Here is a 13,577-nt window from a genome sequence, read left to right as displayed (position 1 = left end):
GTGCTGCTCACACTCTAGTGGAACACATGCATCCATGAGGGCAGCAGAAATTGGACTTGATGGATTTAAAAAAAAGACATAAAATTAGATGGCTAGGGAAGATGACTAGGTAGGTGTATGGATACTGAAGGAGTTGGGGTAGGGGTGAATACGATCAAAACTAATTACACAAAATTCTCAAGGAATTAATAAAAAGGTGGGAGCCAGCGATTAACTTGCTTTCCAAAGTTACTATTTTCCTTCATTCAAATACTCTATTTTCAATAAGAGCCAATCACAATTCATAAAAGGGAATAATAAAGTATAGGTATTCTTTTCTCTCTCTCCCCTGGCAGTGCTGAGGACAGAACCCATGGCTTTGTTGACATTAGGCAAGCGTTCTATCACTGAGCAGCATCTCAGCAACTATGACCCAGTCAAAGGAAAAACAATCAGGATAAACTGTCCCTGACAAGGGTAAGTGTGCCAGACAAAGATTTTTTTTAATGTCCTAAAGATACTTAAAGAACTAAAGAGAGGTAAATAAAACAGAAACAGTAACAATCTAAAAAGAAACTAAAACCAAATTCTAGAGCTGAAAAATAAAATAAGTGAGCCAGGCACAGTGGCTCTCTCCTGCAATGCAGGCATGCAGAAGGCAGAGGCAGGAGAACCGTCAGGGATCTGAGGTCAGCCTGGGTTACAGAGTGGGCAGTCAGAGCTATGTGAGAGAGATCCCTCCTACAACCCCCCAAAATAGTAATAAAAACAATAACAAGCGGTAGAGCGCTTGCCTAGCAAGTGCAAGGCCCTGGGTTCGGTTCCCAGCTCCGAAAAAAAGAAAAACAAAAAACAAAAAAAAACAATAACAATTGTTAATTAATAATTAATAACAACAATAATAAACAATATTAGGTATTTCAAAATAGATTGGATTAAACAAATAAAATAATCAGCAACTTGAATATAACACAATGAAAACTATTGAGTGAATAACAGAAAAATAAGGCTAAAAAGATATGGAAGAATATGGAAGAAATAAAGAAGAATTGTTTGCAGATATTGTTCCCAAAACTGCAGAAAATTTTCATGCATTGTGTACAGGAGGAAAGGGCACTGGATCGACAGCTGGGAAACCTCTGCATTTTAAAGGATGCCCTTTCCGCTGAGTTATTAAGAAATTTATGATTCAGGGTGGAGACTTCTCCAATCAGAATGGGACAGGTGGAGAAAGTATTTATGGTGAAAAATTTGAAGATGAGAACTTTCATCATAAGCATGACCCGGAGGGTTTGCTGAGCATGGCAAATGCATGCCCCAATACAAATGGTTCTCATTTCTTTATCACCACAGTGAAAACTCCTCATGTGGATGGGAAACATGTGGTATTTGGTCAAGTAATAAAAGGACAAGGTGTGGCAAGGATGCTTGAAAATGTAGAAGTGAATGGTGAAAAACCTGTCAAAATCTGTTATTGCAGAATGTGGAGAATTGAAAGGAGATGGCTGAGGAATGTTCCCCAAAGATGGCTCTGGGGATAGTCATCCAGATTTCCCTGAGGATGCAGACATAGACTTAAAGATTTAGATAAAATTTTATTAATATCTGAAGACTTAAAAAACATTGGAAATACTTTTTTTCAAGTCTAAGAACTGGGAGATGGATATTAAAAAATACGCAAATGTTTTAAGGTATGTGGATAGTTCAAAGGCTGTTACTGAGAAAGCAGATCTATCCAGACTGCAACCCATAGCCTTAAGTTGTGTGCAGCTGAATACTGGTGCTTGTGAATTGAAGATGTCAAATTGGCAGGGGCGATTGACAGTTGCTTGGAGGCTCTTGAAATGGACCCTTCAAATACTAAAGGACTATACCAAAGAGCGCAAGGATGGCAAGGATTAAAAGAATATGATCAAGCATTGGCTGATCTTAAGAAGGTGCATGAGATAGCCCAGGAGATAAAGCTATCCCAGCAGAATTGCTTAAAGCTAAACAAATGATAAAGGCACAGAAAGATAAAAGAAGGCAATGCATGCAAAAATGTTTGCTTAATAATAAAAGACAATGTGTATTACTGTCTACATGAACCCTGATGTGTTTCCCATGATCTTTGTCATTGTTTACATAGCAGTGCTGACATAGGTTCTTTCTTAAAAAAGTGTTACAAAAAAGAAATATGGACCTTAGCTTTGAACTTGTAAATGTGTGTGTTTCATTTGGAGGGTCTACAGAGGATGGAAATCCAGAAAGGACCTATGATACAGAAGAGGAGAAGAACTCTTAAGGCAGGAGGGGATTGTAGAACATATGTGTTATGAAAATAAGTTGGACAGTGGAATAATGGGAGTTAAAGGCTTGAGCAGGGATGGGAGAGATGAGAAAAGAAATAACAAAAACTCAGGATGTATGAGAAAAACACTACAAACCCCACTATTTTGTAAGCTAATTCATATATATATGTATGCATTATGTATATATGAATGTATATCATATATACATATATATGAATACACACCACACCACCACACACACACACACACACACACACACACACACACACACACACACTCACACATACATATAAGGTAAGCAACTCTTCACTGACAGGATTTGAGGACTGCTTCATGGAAAGGAATTTATACTTAGCACAGTAAATCTAGTCAAAAGCCTATGGCTGGGAAGTCATATGCCCTCAGAAGAACCTATTCCTGTTGTTTTGCTAGAACAGTGGTAGAACTGCCTCCTAAATATGAATAAGCGGCAGGGAGGATGGAAGGAATGTGAGAGATGGAGGATGGGAAGGAGAGCTGTGAAATCTTTCCAGACATAGCACAGGCACTGAACTCATACACTCACTGTAGACATGGGGACTCACTACTACAACGGCTACCAGTATAGGACAGAAGTGTGTGATATCCTGAGTTGAATGTATGTTATTGGCAAAGGCACAGCCATGTCACGGACCCTAGCCTCAGACCCAGAGAGAACTGGACAAGCCTTCCCTTCTGATCTATGTGTAGATGTTAATAGTTTGTGCAGAAAATGTCCATCAGACCTTTCACCTGCTAGATATTTGCAGCCTGAAGACTGTACCCCTACAGAGACAGCTACTGAGAGATTGGCTAAACCTGTCTCCTTGATCCACTTGCATACTTTAAACCTTGCCTCCTCGTTTATCTGTATATAATCACCCCACCTCCTTTCTCCTTGTTTAATCTGTATGTAATAACTGCCTCCTTCTTCAGCTGTGTACAACAGCTCCACCTTCCTATTCAATTCTATGTAATAAACACAGTGAGCTTGCTGACATGCTGTGGCTTCTCCACTGGAAAGCCCAGACCACAGATTCTTAGCTTTCTTCCCATGTGTCTATCTGTCTGTCTTTTTTCTTCATTCCCTTACAGTCCAATCAGGTATGCTTCTAGAACTGCACACAGAGGTTACCTATACAATATCAAGCCAGTAAATATTTCTAACATAGGTAGTGGAGTGGTTCATGGGGCTTCACCCCTTGGCAATTGGTGGGTGCTAGTGGAGGAAACGTCATTTTTCTTTAGACTATGGCTGTTGATAGTTTGCCCATGTTCCTGAAGGCACTAACAGGACTTATTGTTTACCATAGGTGTTTGATTTTTTTTTACATTGAAGAAGAATAAATGGACCCCCAGAAACCTGTGGGACACCATCACTGCTCCTATATTTGTATTGGGGGAGGAGTTAAAGAAGGACAGAAAAGGAAAGAAAGAGAATTTTAAGAAATACTGAAGGGCAAGGGAAATGGTTCAGATGCCAAGGCAGGCGTGATTATAATCCTGGCACTGAGGAAATGGAAACAGGCAGATCCCTGGGGCTTACTGTCCAGTCAGCCTAGCCTACTTCACAAGCTACAGACAAGTGAGAAACCCACAGGGAGAAATGCACAGTGCCTGAGGGCTGACTCCCTAAGGCTGAAAAAAGAAGGGGATGGGGAAGGGGAAGAAAAAGGGGAGGGAAAAAGAGAGGGAAGGAGGCTGTGAGGCCTGGTGCATACCTGTCATCCCAGCACCTGGGAAGTAGAAGCAGTTAGATCAGGAGTTCAAGGTTATCTTCAGCTATGTTACCTAAGACGTTTCAAGCCAGCCTGAGCTACATGAGACCCTGTCTTAAAATCCAACTCAGACAAAAAAAATAGTAACTGAAAACTCCCTAGACGGTATGAAAAATGGGATTACACGGGTTGGGGATTTAGCTCAGTGGTAGAGCGCTTGCCTAGCAAGCACAAGGCCCTGGGTTCGGTCCCCAGCTCCGGAAAAAAAAAAGAAAAGAAAAGAAAAGAAAAATGGGATTACAAACAGCCAAGCATAACCTAACTTTATAACTTAAGGGGCTAGAAAAAGAACAGAGCAAATCCAAAGTTAGGAAAATAAGGGAACTTACAAAGAGGATGAGAATAGAGATACATGAAGCAAAAAGTGGGAAAGTAAAGCTGTGTAATAAAAACAGAGGGTTCTTTTAAGGGCAAAGTAATTTGTAAATCTTTACGTAAGTAAAGAAAAGCCTGCACTGACTAAAACCCCAAAATGAAAATGGATATATTACATGGGTATGTTACCACTGGTTCTAAAACATGAAAAACAATTATAAGAAAGAAGTATGAATGACTCAATACTAACAAATTTGATGTTTTACATGAAATGCACGAGTCCCTAGAAACGAAAAATCTACTGAAAGTAAATCACAAAGAAATATACAACCTGAAATCAGTGATGAAAGTTATCTCCTGACACCCCTCTCCCTCCAAAATCTAAGCATGATGGCTTTGTGGGCAAACTGCACCAAGTAGCTACAAAGTGAATGTTATACATTTCCAAACATTTTTCAAAGGCCCTGAGAATGAAAAATACTTCCTTATTTGTTCTTTGAGGCCTGCATTATCGGATCCTAACTACAAACAGATTAGTTGAAGGAAAGAAAACTATAAACCATTATAATCTCAGCTATCAATCTTCGCTAAAATGCGGGCAGGATGATTTCAGTAACCCACCAAAAGGATTGTACACTATGTCCAAGTGGGATTTATTCCTGGAAGGATGATTCAACATATGAGAATTGATCAATATAATATACCACACAACCACAATGAAAGGAGACATCAACATGGCATTATCCCAACTGATGCAGGAAAAAAAAACTGACAAAAATAAGCAACTGCCAGGGTTGGGGATTTAGCTCAGTGGTAGAGCGCTTGCCTAGCAAGCCCAAGGCCCTGGGTTCAGTCCTCAGCTAGGGGGAGGGGGCTAAGCAACTGGATCAAGGGGTGGAGCAGGGAAGAGGCACTGAGTTCAATACTCAGCAGGTGCCTCCACCCAAAGAAATGCCTTCTCATAATAAAACATTCAAGTTTGGGCATGGTAGCACATGCCTGTGTCTTGTCTACTCAGAAGACTGAGGCAGGAAGACTGACTGTTAGAGGTGAGGCTGGGTCATGAGGCAAATTCCAGGCCAGCCTAGGCAACTTAGCAAGACACTGTCGAAATTTGGAAAAAGAAAAAAATTAAATAGGCTGAGAATATCGTGACTGAAGGCTTGCCTTGAATACGTGAGGGCCTGCATACAATCCCCAGCTTTGAAAGAAGACACTGCTGAGAGAGCATGATCCTTATAAACGGAAAGGGGGAAAATGCATCAATAACCTAATGCCCTGGACACCAAGGCTGAAGCATATTCAGAGAACCTGCATGCAGTTAGGTACAATCTAACACAGCCTGTTTTAAGAATGCCTAGGGTTTGTGAGGCCCTGGGTTCAACCCCAAACATAGCAAAGGGCATATGCTCTCTAAAACAGAAAATGCAATCTCCAAATTGTAAGCACATACTAATAAATGTGATTTTGTAATACATGAATAAAAAAAACAATGTCAGATATATACATAAATAAGTGGTGACTATACTTCAATAGTCTCTAGGGGCTTTGGGTGACATCTCATTTATTACACTGTCATCATAAGAACATTAACTGTGGAGCCTAGTTCATATCCCAGCTCTGCAGCTACTCTGTGGCAAGTTACTTAACCTCCCTGTTCCCCAACTTTCTCATCCATAACGTAAGGATAAGCACCGTGACCTGTCGCAAATGTTGATTATAAATACTAAACAAGTTAAGGTAGGTAATGTTTCACACCTGCTATCCCAGCACTCCAGAGGCTGGGGGAGGAAGATTGCCAAGAGTTTAGAGCCAAGCTGGGCTAAGTAACAAATACCAAACCAATGGGGGCTATGTAATAAGAGCTTGTCTCAAAAACACACACACAAAAAGGTTAAGGGTTAAAACAGTTCCTACACAGAGCAAGTTTTATAGAACTAGCTAGCTGCTTTCTTCAGAGACAAAACGGTCAGTTGCGTATGTTTTCTAGGTTCTGAGACATACGCATACTGCTTCTGTCTTGCTTTGGCATCAACTTTCAACCATTTACTGAGAGATGATCACTGACTTCGGACAGAGGAGTGTGGAAGAAGACAAGAGTCAAGTAGATCTAGTTCAACCCTCTGTGTCTGTGTATCACCCATCCCCACAGTCAATGTGAATCCCGGATTAACATCATCAGTAATCATTTTACTGTAAGGTGCTTGGTTTAGCTGATTACTTTTGCTTTCTCTTGTTCAATCTCAGGAGTTGGCAGAGGCATGTAGATTTCGGGAAAAGTGAAAGAAATCGTAAGAGTCATATGTGAGTCATCTGCCTTTTTTTCCTTCGCATGCAGTCATCAACTCCTGCCCCCCTCCACATCTTTCACAATCATCCACAATCACACTAATGTGCTCCCCTAAACTCAACAATATGGGAAGATACCAGTAAGTCATGATCCTACATAGGAGGTATATACATACGGTGCATCTTTACGAATCTGCCAGCCATATATATTGTACTTCACTAAGCCTCACACAGCAATGAATCCCTGTGCCCAGGCAAGACTTCTTGCTTGCTTTTCTTCAGACTGTGCCCTGATCAGGATGTGTAAGCGCAAAGAAAGCTCTTTTGCACAGACTGACTTTACTACTCATTCTGGCAAACCTAGGCTCTTTGACTAAACATTTCCTCATCTTTTCTCCTGCTTAAACCCCAACACACACACACACACACACACACAAACACACACACACACACACACACACACAGACACACACAGAGAGAGAGAGAGAGAGAGAGAGAGAGAGAGAGAGAGAGAGAGAGAGAATCATTTTTCTCCATTCAAATTCTATAATTCCTAATGGTACATCTAAAGTTTGTTTTGTTCTTTCCAGCCTTCAGTTTCCTGTCTTCTGAATGCCAATTGTTTGGAATACATGGTCCAGCCATTATGAAGCCAGTCTCTAATTTATGACTAGTCTTCATATACTTTCATAGATCCCACCTAGTCCCTATATTAGTACATTGGGAGGCACCTACCTAGCTCTTCTGCATGCCAACAGTTCAAGGCTAGCTGTTGTTAAACCATGCCCCATCGTGGGCTATTAAGCCACAGACTAAACTAAACTACTAACTAAACTATAACCCCCTATTGTACCTTGTTTCTCTCCATAGTACTTTATAGGACTGTGTATTTGGAAATACTGTATTTTAACACAGAAAAACAGACACCTTCTGCCAATAGTTTATATTGGCTTCATTCATGGGACAGACCTGTGAAAATACAACTTGAAATAAAAAAGTATAGCACTTAGAAAACTGCTCGAGAGACAGTAGACATGGGCCTTCTAGCTGTTATTAAGCAATGCCACAGTTTAGGTATTGAGCCAAACAAACTAGTAACCTAATCATTTTTAAATCCTCAGCAGGATCAAAACTAGAGAAACACTTAAAATGTTCATAAGGAGCCGTCAACACCCAAACACAGAAATTAGAATTAAAACATTCGATTCAAACCTATAGAACACAATCTTGTCACATAGGGAGGGGATAATGACTAACCCTGAGTCTCACATCCAGTCAATGTCAGAGCCATAAAAACTTAAGCCTCTGAGTAAGTAGAGATAGCAGGCGCTTTTTACAACATAGCACAAATGCAGAATGTCTAGTAGGGTGAAGAGTTTCTGCAGTCTAAGTTAGTGACAAACAAACCAAGTTGGGGTTTGACAGTCTTATTTGGAGAGCCCGTTGTTGTTTCAGGTGTGTGTGGGAAGGAGCCTGCAGGAGGGAGTGTGTTGGAATGACACAGTAAAAATCAGGACATTAATGAGATAAGTGACCTTAGGTAAGTCTGAGGACTGCAGTTTTCCTATAAACTGGAAACCTGGTATCCTCAACTGACCTGGACATACTTCATAGGCAAAGATTATTCTATATACTCTAAAGTTCTAAGTCAACCGTCATGGCCTGGCTCAGAGTAAAACAAACAAGGCAAACACTTGAATAATTATCAGTGTGACTCAGCACTAGAGCACTTAGCTTGCGTGAAGCCCTAGGTACCCTCTCCAGGAACCCAGGAAACAGGGGCAATTATTGACTAACTTAAGCCTCTTTCAGATGTCACTCAACACTAATTTTTCAGCCATTCTGTGCCATTTACAACTGTAACTCCCTACTCTGTCTTGTTTCTCTTCATAGCACTTCAGTGGTATGTGACATACCATATCTTACTTAACACGCAGGAACACAAACCCTATGCCAAGAGTGTAACTAGCTTCATGACTCCAGGACTTGATCCACTTTTTTCTCACCATTAGAGCCCCTAGAAACACTGCTTGTTACAGATAGCCACATATATTTTGTTGACAGAGCATGGGGATTTCCTAATTAACATTTCAGCTTTATTTCAAAACACAGCACACTTGGTAAACATTCGTTAGCAAGTCTGGTGTGTGTGTGTGTGTGTGTGTGTGTGTGTGTGTGTGTGTCTGGTGTGTGTGTGTGTGTGTGTGTGTGTGTGTGTGTAATAATAAAACCTATTTTAAAAGGCCCTGATTGCTACACTTGCCAGGCCTAGTCCATGAGGAAATCATTCACCTTCGATTTTCACAGAAACTCTGCCAAGTTCATTTAGTTAAGAGGTGTTCACAAGCATGAGGGCAATGGTGCAACTTCCCAAACAATGTGCAACTTTTTCGTAAATCTAAGATTATCTTCCACGAAATACTGTTTACTAAAGTTGGAAGAGTTTTGTCCGGATGTGTTCAGGAATTCTCAACGGATTTCTTAATGCCAGAGGAAGCCTTGACCCTGTGTCCTTTTGCTACTAGGACTAAGATCCATCTTTAGAGGCTCCCTTTAACTTCCACCGCTAAAAGTCACACTTCCAAACTGAGCATCTGCGAGGAAGCCCTCTGGAAGTTCCCAGTGCCATCACAAGGTTTCTCGTCCCTTCAGAGGCAAAGCCACTTGTAAGGGTCATTTTGGCAAAAATCTGTTCCCTTCAGTCCCCTTCCTCTAAACGCCAGCCTCCTTGGCTCTTCCCTAGTGCTCAAGGGAAGTGAAATGGCCAGTCTCCGCGTCCGGCTCACCCCCCGCCACAGCGCCTGGGAAATCCCCGGCACCCAGGTCCCTCAAATCCAACGGGATCCGGGAGACTCAACACGAAAAGCTAAGACTAGCGACTTAGCACAGGGCATCGAACGGACGACCACCTCAGCGCGCACCCTGGCCACAGAGATCGAACTCCTGGCGTCCCGCGGGCCCACGTCCCTGCCAAGCCTCGTCCGTCCCACACCCCCCCACCCCCTGGTGGCTGTCACCAGCCGGGGGTCACACTCACCTGTGGCCAGGGCAACTTGGTCCAGGGAGGCGGCAAAAAGCAGCAGCACCAACAGCTCGCCCAGCCACGCTGGCCGCGCCATGCAGCCCCTCGCCTCCGAGCCCGGCCCGGCTGGAGCCGCGGCAGTCTCCGCCTCCTCTGTTCTAGCTCCCACTTCCCGGCCGCGGCGCTCTGGAGGCCAGAGCCGGCGCAGACGGGAAGGGCCGCCCCGCCCACGGCCGCAGGTAACCCGAGCGCACGGGGGCGCCTGGGCGCAGGCGGCGGAAGGGATGGGGCGGGGCCGGCTACTCCGGGGCTTCCACCGAGCGACACCTGGCCTCCCTCCGCGCCACCACCTGTCACAGCTACCTGGGAGTCCTTTGGAAGACCCAAGACTACTTCCCCTGGAGCTTTGTGGCAGGGCTCCAACGACTGGCCTCTCCACACTCCCACTTCGATCAGGATGCTTGGTTGTCCCAGGTGCCAAAGGCTGTACCCTGCTACACACTAGGGCAGTCATGTCAGAAAAGAACCTTGGTCTGGCCTGGGAATCTGGAAACCTGGCTTCTAGCCTTAGGTCTCTGAGCCCTTGTTTCCAAAGTTCTGACTCCTAGATTAGTAATACCAACCTTCTTTATTTCTCTGGGTGGACTTGGAAGCATAAATAGGGGATTTTAGTGGCACTCTACTTTATGGAAGGGATACCGGTATATTTGAAAGCTGGTAATAATCGAAGTGGATTTTTTTTTTTTGGTTCTTTTTTTCGGAGCTGGGGACCGAACCCAGGACCTTGCGCTTCCTAGCTAGGTAAGCGCTCTACCACTGAGCTAAATCCCCAGCCCCTTCGAAGTGGATTTTTAAAGTGACATTCACAAAACAAGGGATAGTGTCACTATCTTGTGTAGCTGAATTGTTAAAACACATAATCAATATACGATAGATTTAGGTGTCAAGGTACATACTATAGACACGTGTGATGTTTCATGCCTGGGCACAGTGGCCTAGATTAAACAAGTGCTTAACAATTCTGGGACTGAAGTAGGATTGTGACCAATTCCAGGAGAGGGAGGGGGAGAGGAAGGGAGAGGGGAAGGGGGGCAGAGGGAGATTGAGAGATCGTAAAGTATAGTGAGTAAAGATGGAGAAAGAAGAAAACCGAATCCTGCAAATTGTCCTCTGACCTCCACGTGGGCACCATGGCATGTGTGTGCACATGCACGCACACCTACACAAGCACAATGATGAATATGTGAAGAATATGTAATGAGAAGATACAGAATGTGTTAAAAGGCAACACATTGGACCCATGATACTGGGTGCTTGCTAATGAGCTTTTCTGAGGTTAGGAGAGAGGGAATGAGAGGCTGTTTGAGTTTTGCGCGGCTGCTGTGAAAATCACCACAGTTTGGGTGACTTAAAAGCTCTGTTACAAATACATTTCTGGATATCAGAAGTCTCACTAGGTGAAACCCAAGTGCAGGGAGAGCTACTTTTCTCTTGGAGATTCTAGAACACTAGCTGTTCCTTTGACTTGTCCAGCTGCGAGATACTACCCACATTCCTTGGTTTGTTGCTGTACCACTAAACCCTCTGTTTGTTTCCAGGGTCAAAATACATCTCTTTCTCTGACTCTGGCTAACTTATTTCCATTTTCTTCTTAAAAAGATCACAATAAATAATCAGCAAATTTTAAAATGCTTCATTTGGGGGCTAGGGAGTTCTTTCCATGGATAATGTGCCTTGCCGCACAAACACAAGGGCCTGAGTTTACATCCCCAGCAGCAACATAAAAAGCCAGGCACAGGAGAGTGAACCTGTAATTCCAGCCCTGGGGAAGGAGAGACAGGAATAGCCCTTGGATTTTTGGATTTGCTAGTCTACCAGTCTAGCTAAATTTCGTGAGCTCCAGGTTCAGTGTGGCACTCTGTCTCAAAAAAAAAAAAAAAAAGAGAGAGAGAGAGAGAGAGAGAGAGAAAGAAAGAAAGAAAGAAAGAAAGAAAGAAAAAGAAAGAAAGAGGAGAGCAATTGGGAAAAACACCTGATAATTGGTCTCTGCCCTCTACATGTGTGTGCGTGCGCATGCGCGTATGCACACACACACACACACACACACACACACGCACACACACACATGCAGACACAAATCTATTGTTTAAGCCTTATTTAATCACATTTTCAAAGTCATTTTTTACTCTGTAAGGCAATATACTCACAAGTGTTAGGCATTAGAACATGGATAGGGTTAAAAAAAAAAACAGTATTTTTTGCCACTCTTCTCCTGATAAAGAGCCTTGTCTGGGTGGATAGTGACACCCCCTGAGATGCATTTTGGTCACATTAAGTCAATAGAGATACCTGATAGTAGCTATAAAAAAGTTAGTCATAAAATGGCTGATGATATATCTAGTCTCAACCTCACCCAGAGGCCATCAGAATGTTTGGTCTAGCTAAACAAAGACTCCACTCTGGAATGAAGGCTCTTGAGTTCAGTAAATATTTGTGAAGGCCACGAACTATGGAAGACAATCATTAAAGGCAAACTTTGGCTGGAGGTGTCTAGCTCTGTGGTTAAATGCGTGCTCAGTAAGCACAGCACTCCCGAGTTCTGAGTTCTGTTCTCAGCACCAAGCAAAGATTTTTTTTTCTTAAGTAGAACTTGACTGAGAGGCTTTGCCAGAGCCTGACAAATACAGAGGTGGATGCTCACAGCCAACCATTGGACTGAGCACAAGGACCCCAAAGGAGGAGTTAGAGATAGGACTGAAGGAGCTGAAGGCGTTTGTAACTCCATAAGTACAACAACAATATCAACCAACCAGAGCTCCCAGGGATTAAACCACCAACCAAAGAGTACACATGGAGGGACCCATGGGTCTAGCTGCATATGTAGCAGAGGATGGTCTTATGTGGCATCAGTGGGAGGGGAGGCCCTTGGTCCTGTGAAGGCCCAGTATGAGGGAATGTGAGACCAAGGGTGAGGTGGTGTGGATGGGTAGGGGGGCAGCACCCTCATAGAAGTAGGGGCAGGGGTGATGGGATTTCTGGAGGGGAAACCATGAAAGGGGAAAGCATTTGAAATGTAAATACACAAAATATCCAATTTAAGAAAAAAAGAACTTGACTACAAAGAGCTGCAAACAGTTTCCAGGGCCATCACCAGAACATGTACATGGAACTGTGGGATGAAAAGTAGAGTGCCTTGTGAGAGGGAAGGGGCAAGAAAGATTTCTAGGAAGAGGCTTTGTTTGTAGAGTCTTGAGACACTGGTTCTTGCTGCAAAAGGTTCAGTATGAAGCCATGCCTATGTGTGCATTTGCGAAGGAGATAATAGTTATGAATACAGCACTGCCACAGCCGATGGAACTGGTAGCTAGTATTGCCCTTTTCAAATCCCTCTGTAAGGAGGTTGGCACGCTTTGGCCCAAGGCTCCCTTTTCCTCACTACCTCAAACATACACACTTGTTGACATGTGCTATAAACATTATACAATAAGTTTATGATAACATTTCCAAAATGATTATGCCATCTGCCTTTTAAGGAGTTTCCAGTTGGAAAAAAGAGCCCTGGGGATCTGGCTGAGTGCCTTCATGGGCACCAAGTGACCTAGATTGAATGAGTGCTTTATAACTTTCATAGTAACGGTAAGAAATGATTATAAGAGGTTACACGGAAGACTTATCATTAACCTCCAGAAATGGCTCTGATAATTTGAATGTTGTGAGAAGAAAGACAAAGGGTGTCACAGGGGAGGGGAGGGAATGGGTTTCCTCTCACCCAGCTGATCCTGGTTTACTGTCTGAGATGAATCTATAAAGCCACTTCCCTTTCTTTCTGACTCTAAACATCCAAGAACTTGTTTGTTTGTTTGTTTGTTTTTCAACTGGAGTCAG

At 43.1% G+C, this 13,577-nt stretch overlaps 1 protein-coding gene and 1 pseudogene across 1 annotated transcript in view; one reads left to right on the top strand and one right to left on the bottom strand.

Moving 5' to 3' along the window:
* Il13ra1 (interleukin 13 receptor subunit alpha 1) overlaps positions 1-9,875 on the bottom strand; it is a 60,741-nt gene extending 50,866 nt beyond the window's left edge. Inside the window, 1 exon segment of the mRNA NM_145789.3 lies at positions 9,708-9,875. Coding sequence (NP_665732.2) covers positions 9,708-9,789 — 82 coding nt within the window. The 5' untranslated portion in view covers positions 9,790-9,875.
* On the top strand, positions 999-2,104 carry LOC147998343 (peptidyl-prolyl cis-trans isomerase D pseudogene; annotated as a pseudogene).
* Positions 9,876-13,577: the final 3,702 nt, after the last annotated feature.

The sequence above is a fragment of the Rattus norvegicus genome, chromosome X (genome assembly GCF_021556685.1).
Source record: "Rattus norvegicus strain SHRSP/BbbUtx chromosome X, alternate assembly SHRSP_T2T, whole genome shotgun sequence".
NCBI lineage: Eukaryota > Metazoa > Chordata > Mammalia > Rodentia > Muridae > Rattus > Rattus norvegicus.
The sequence above is the reverse complement of the archived record's forward strand: the minus strand, read 5'-3'. Positions and strand labels throughout refer to the sequence as shown.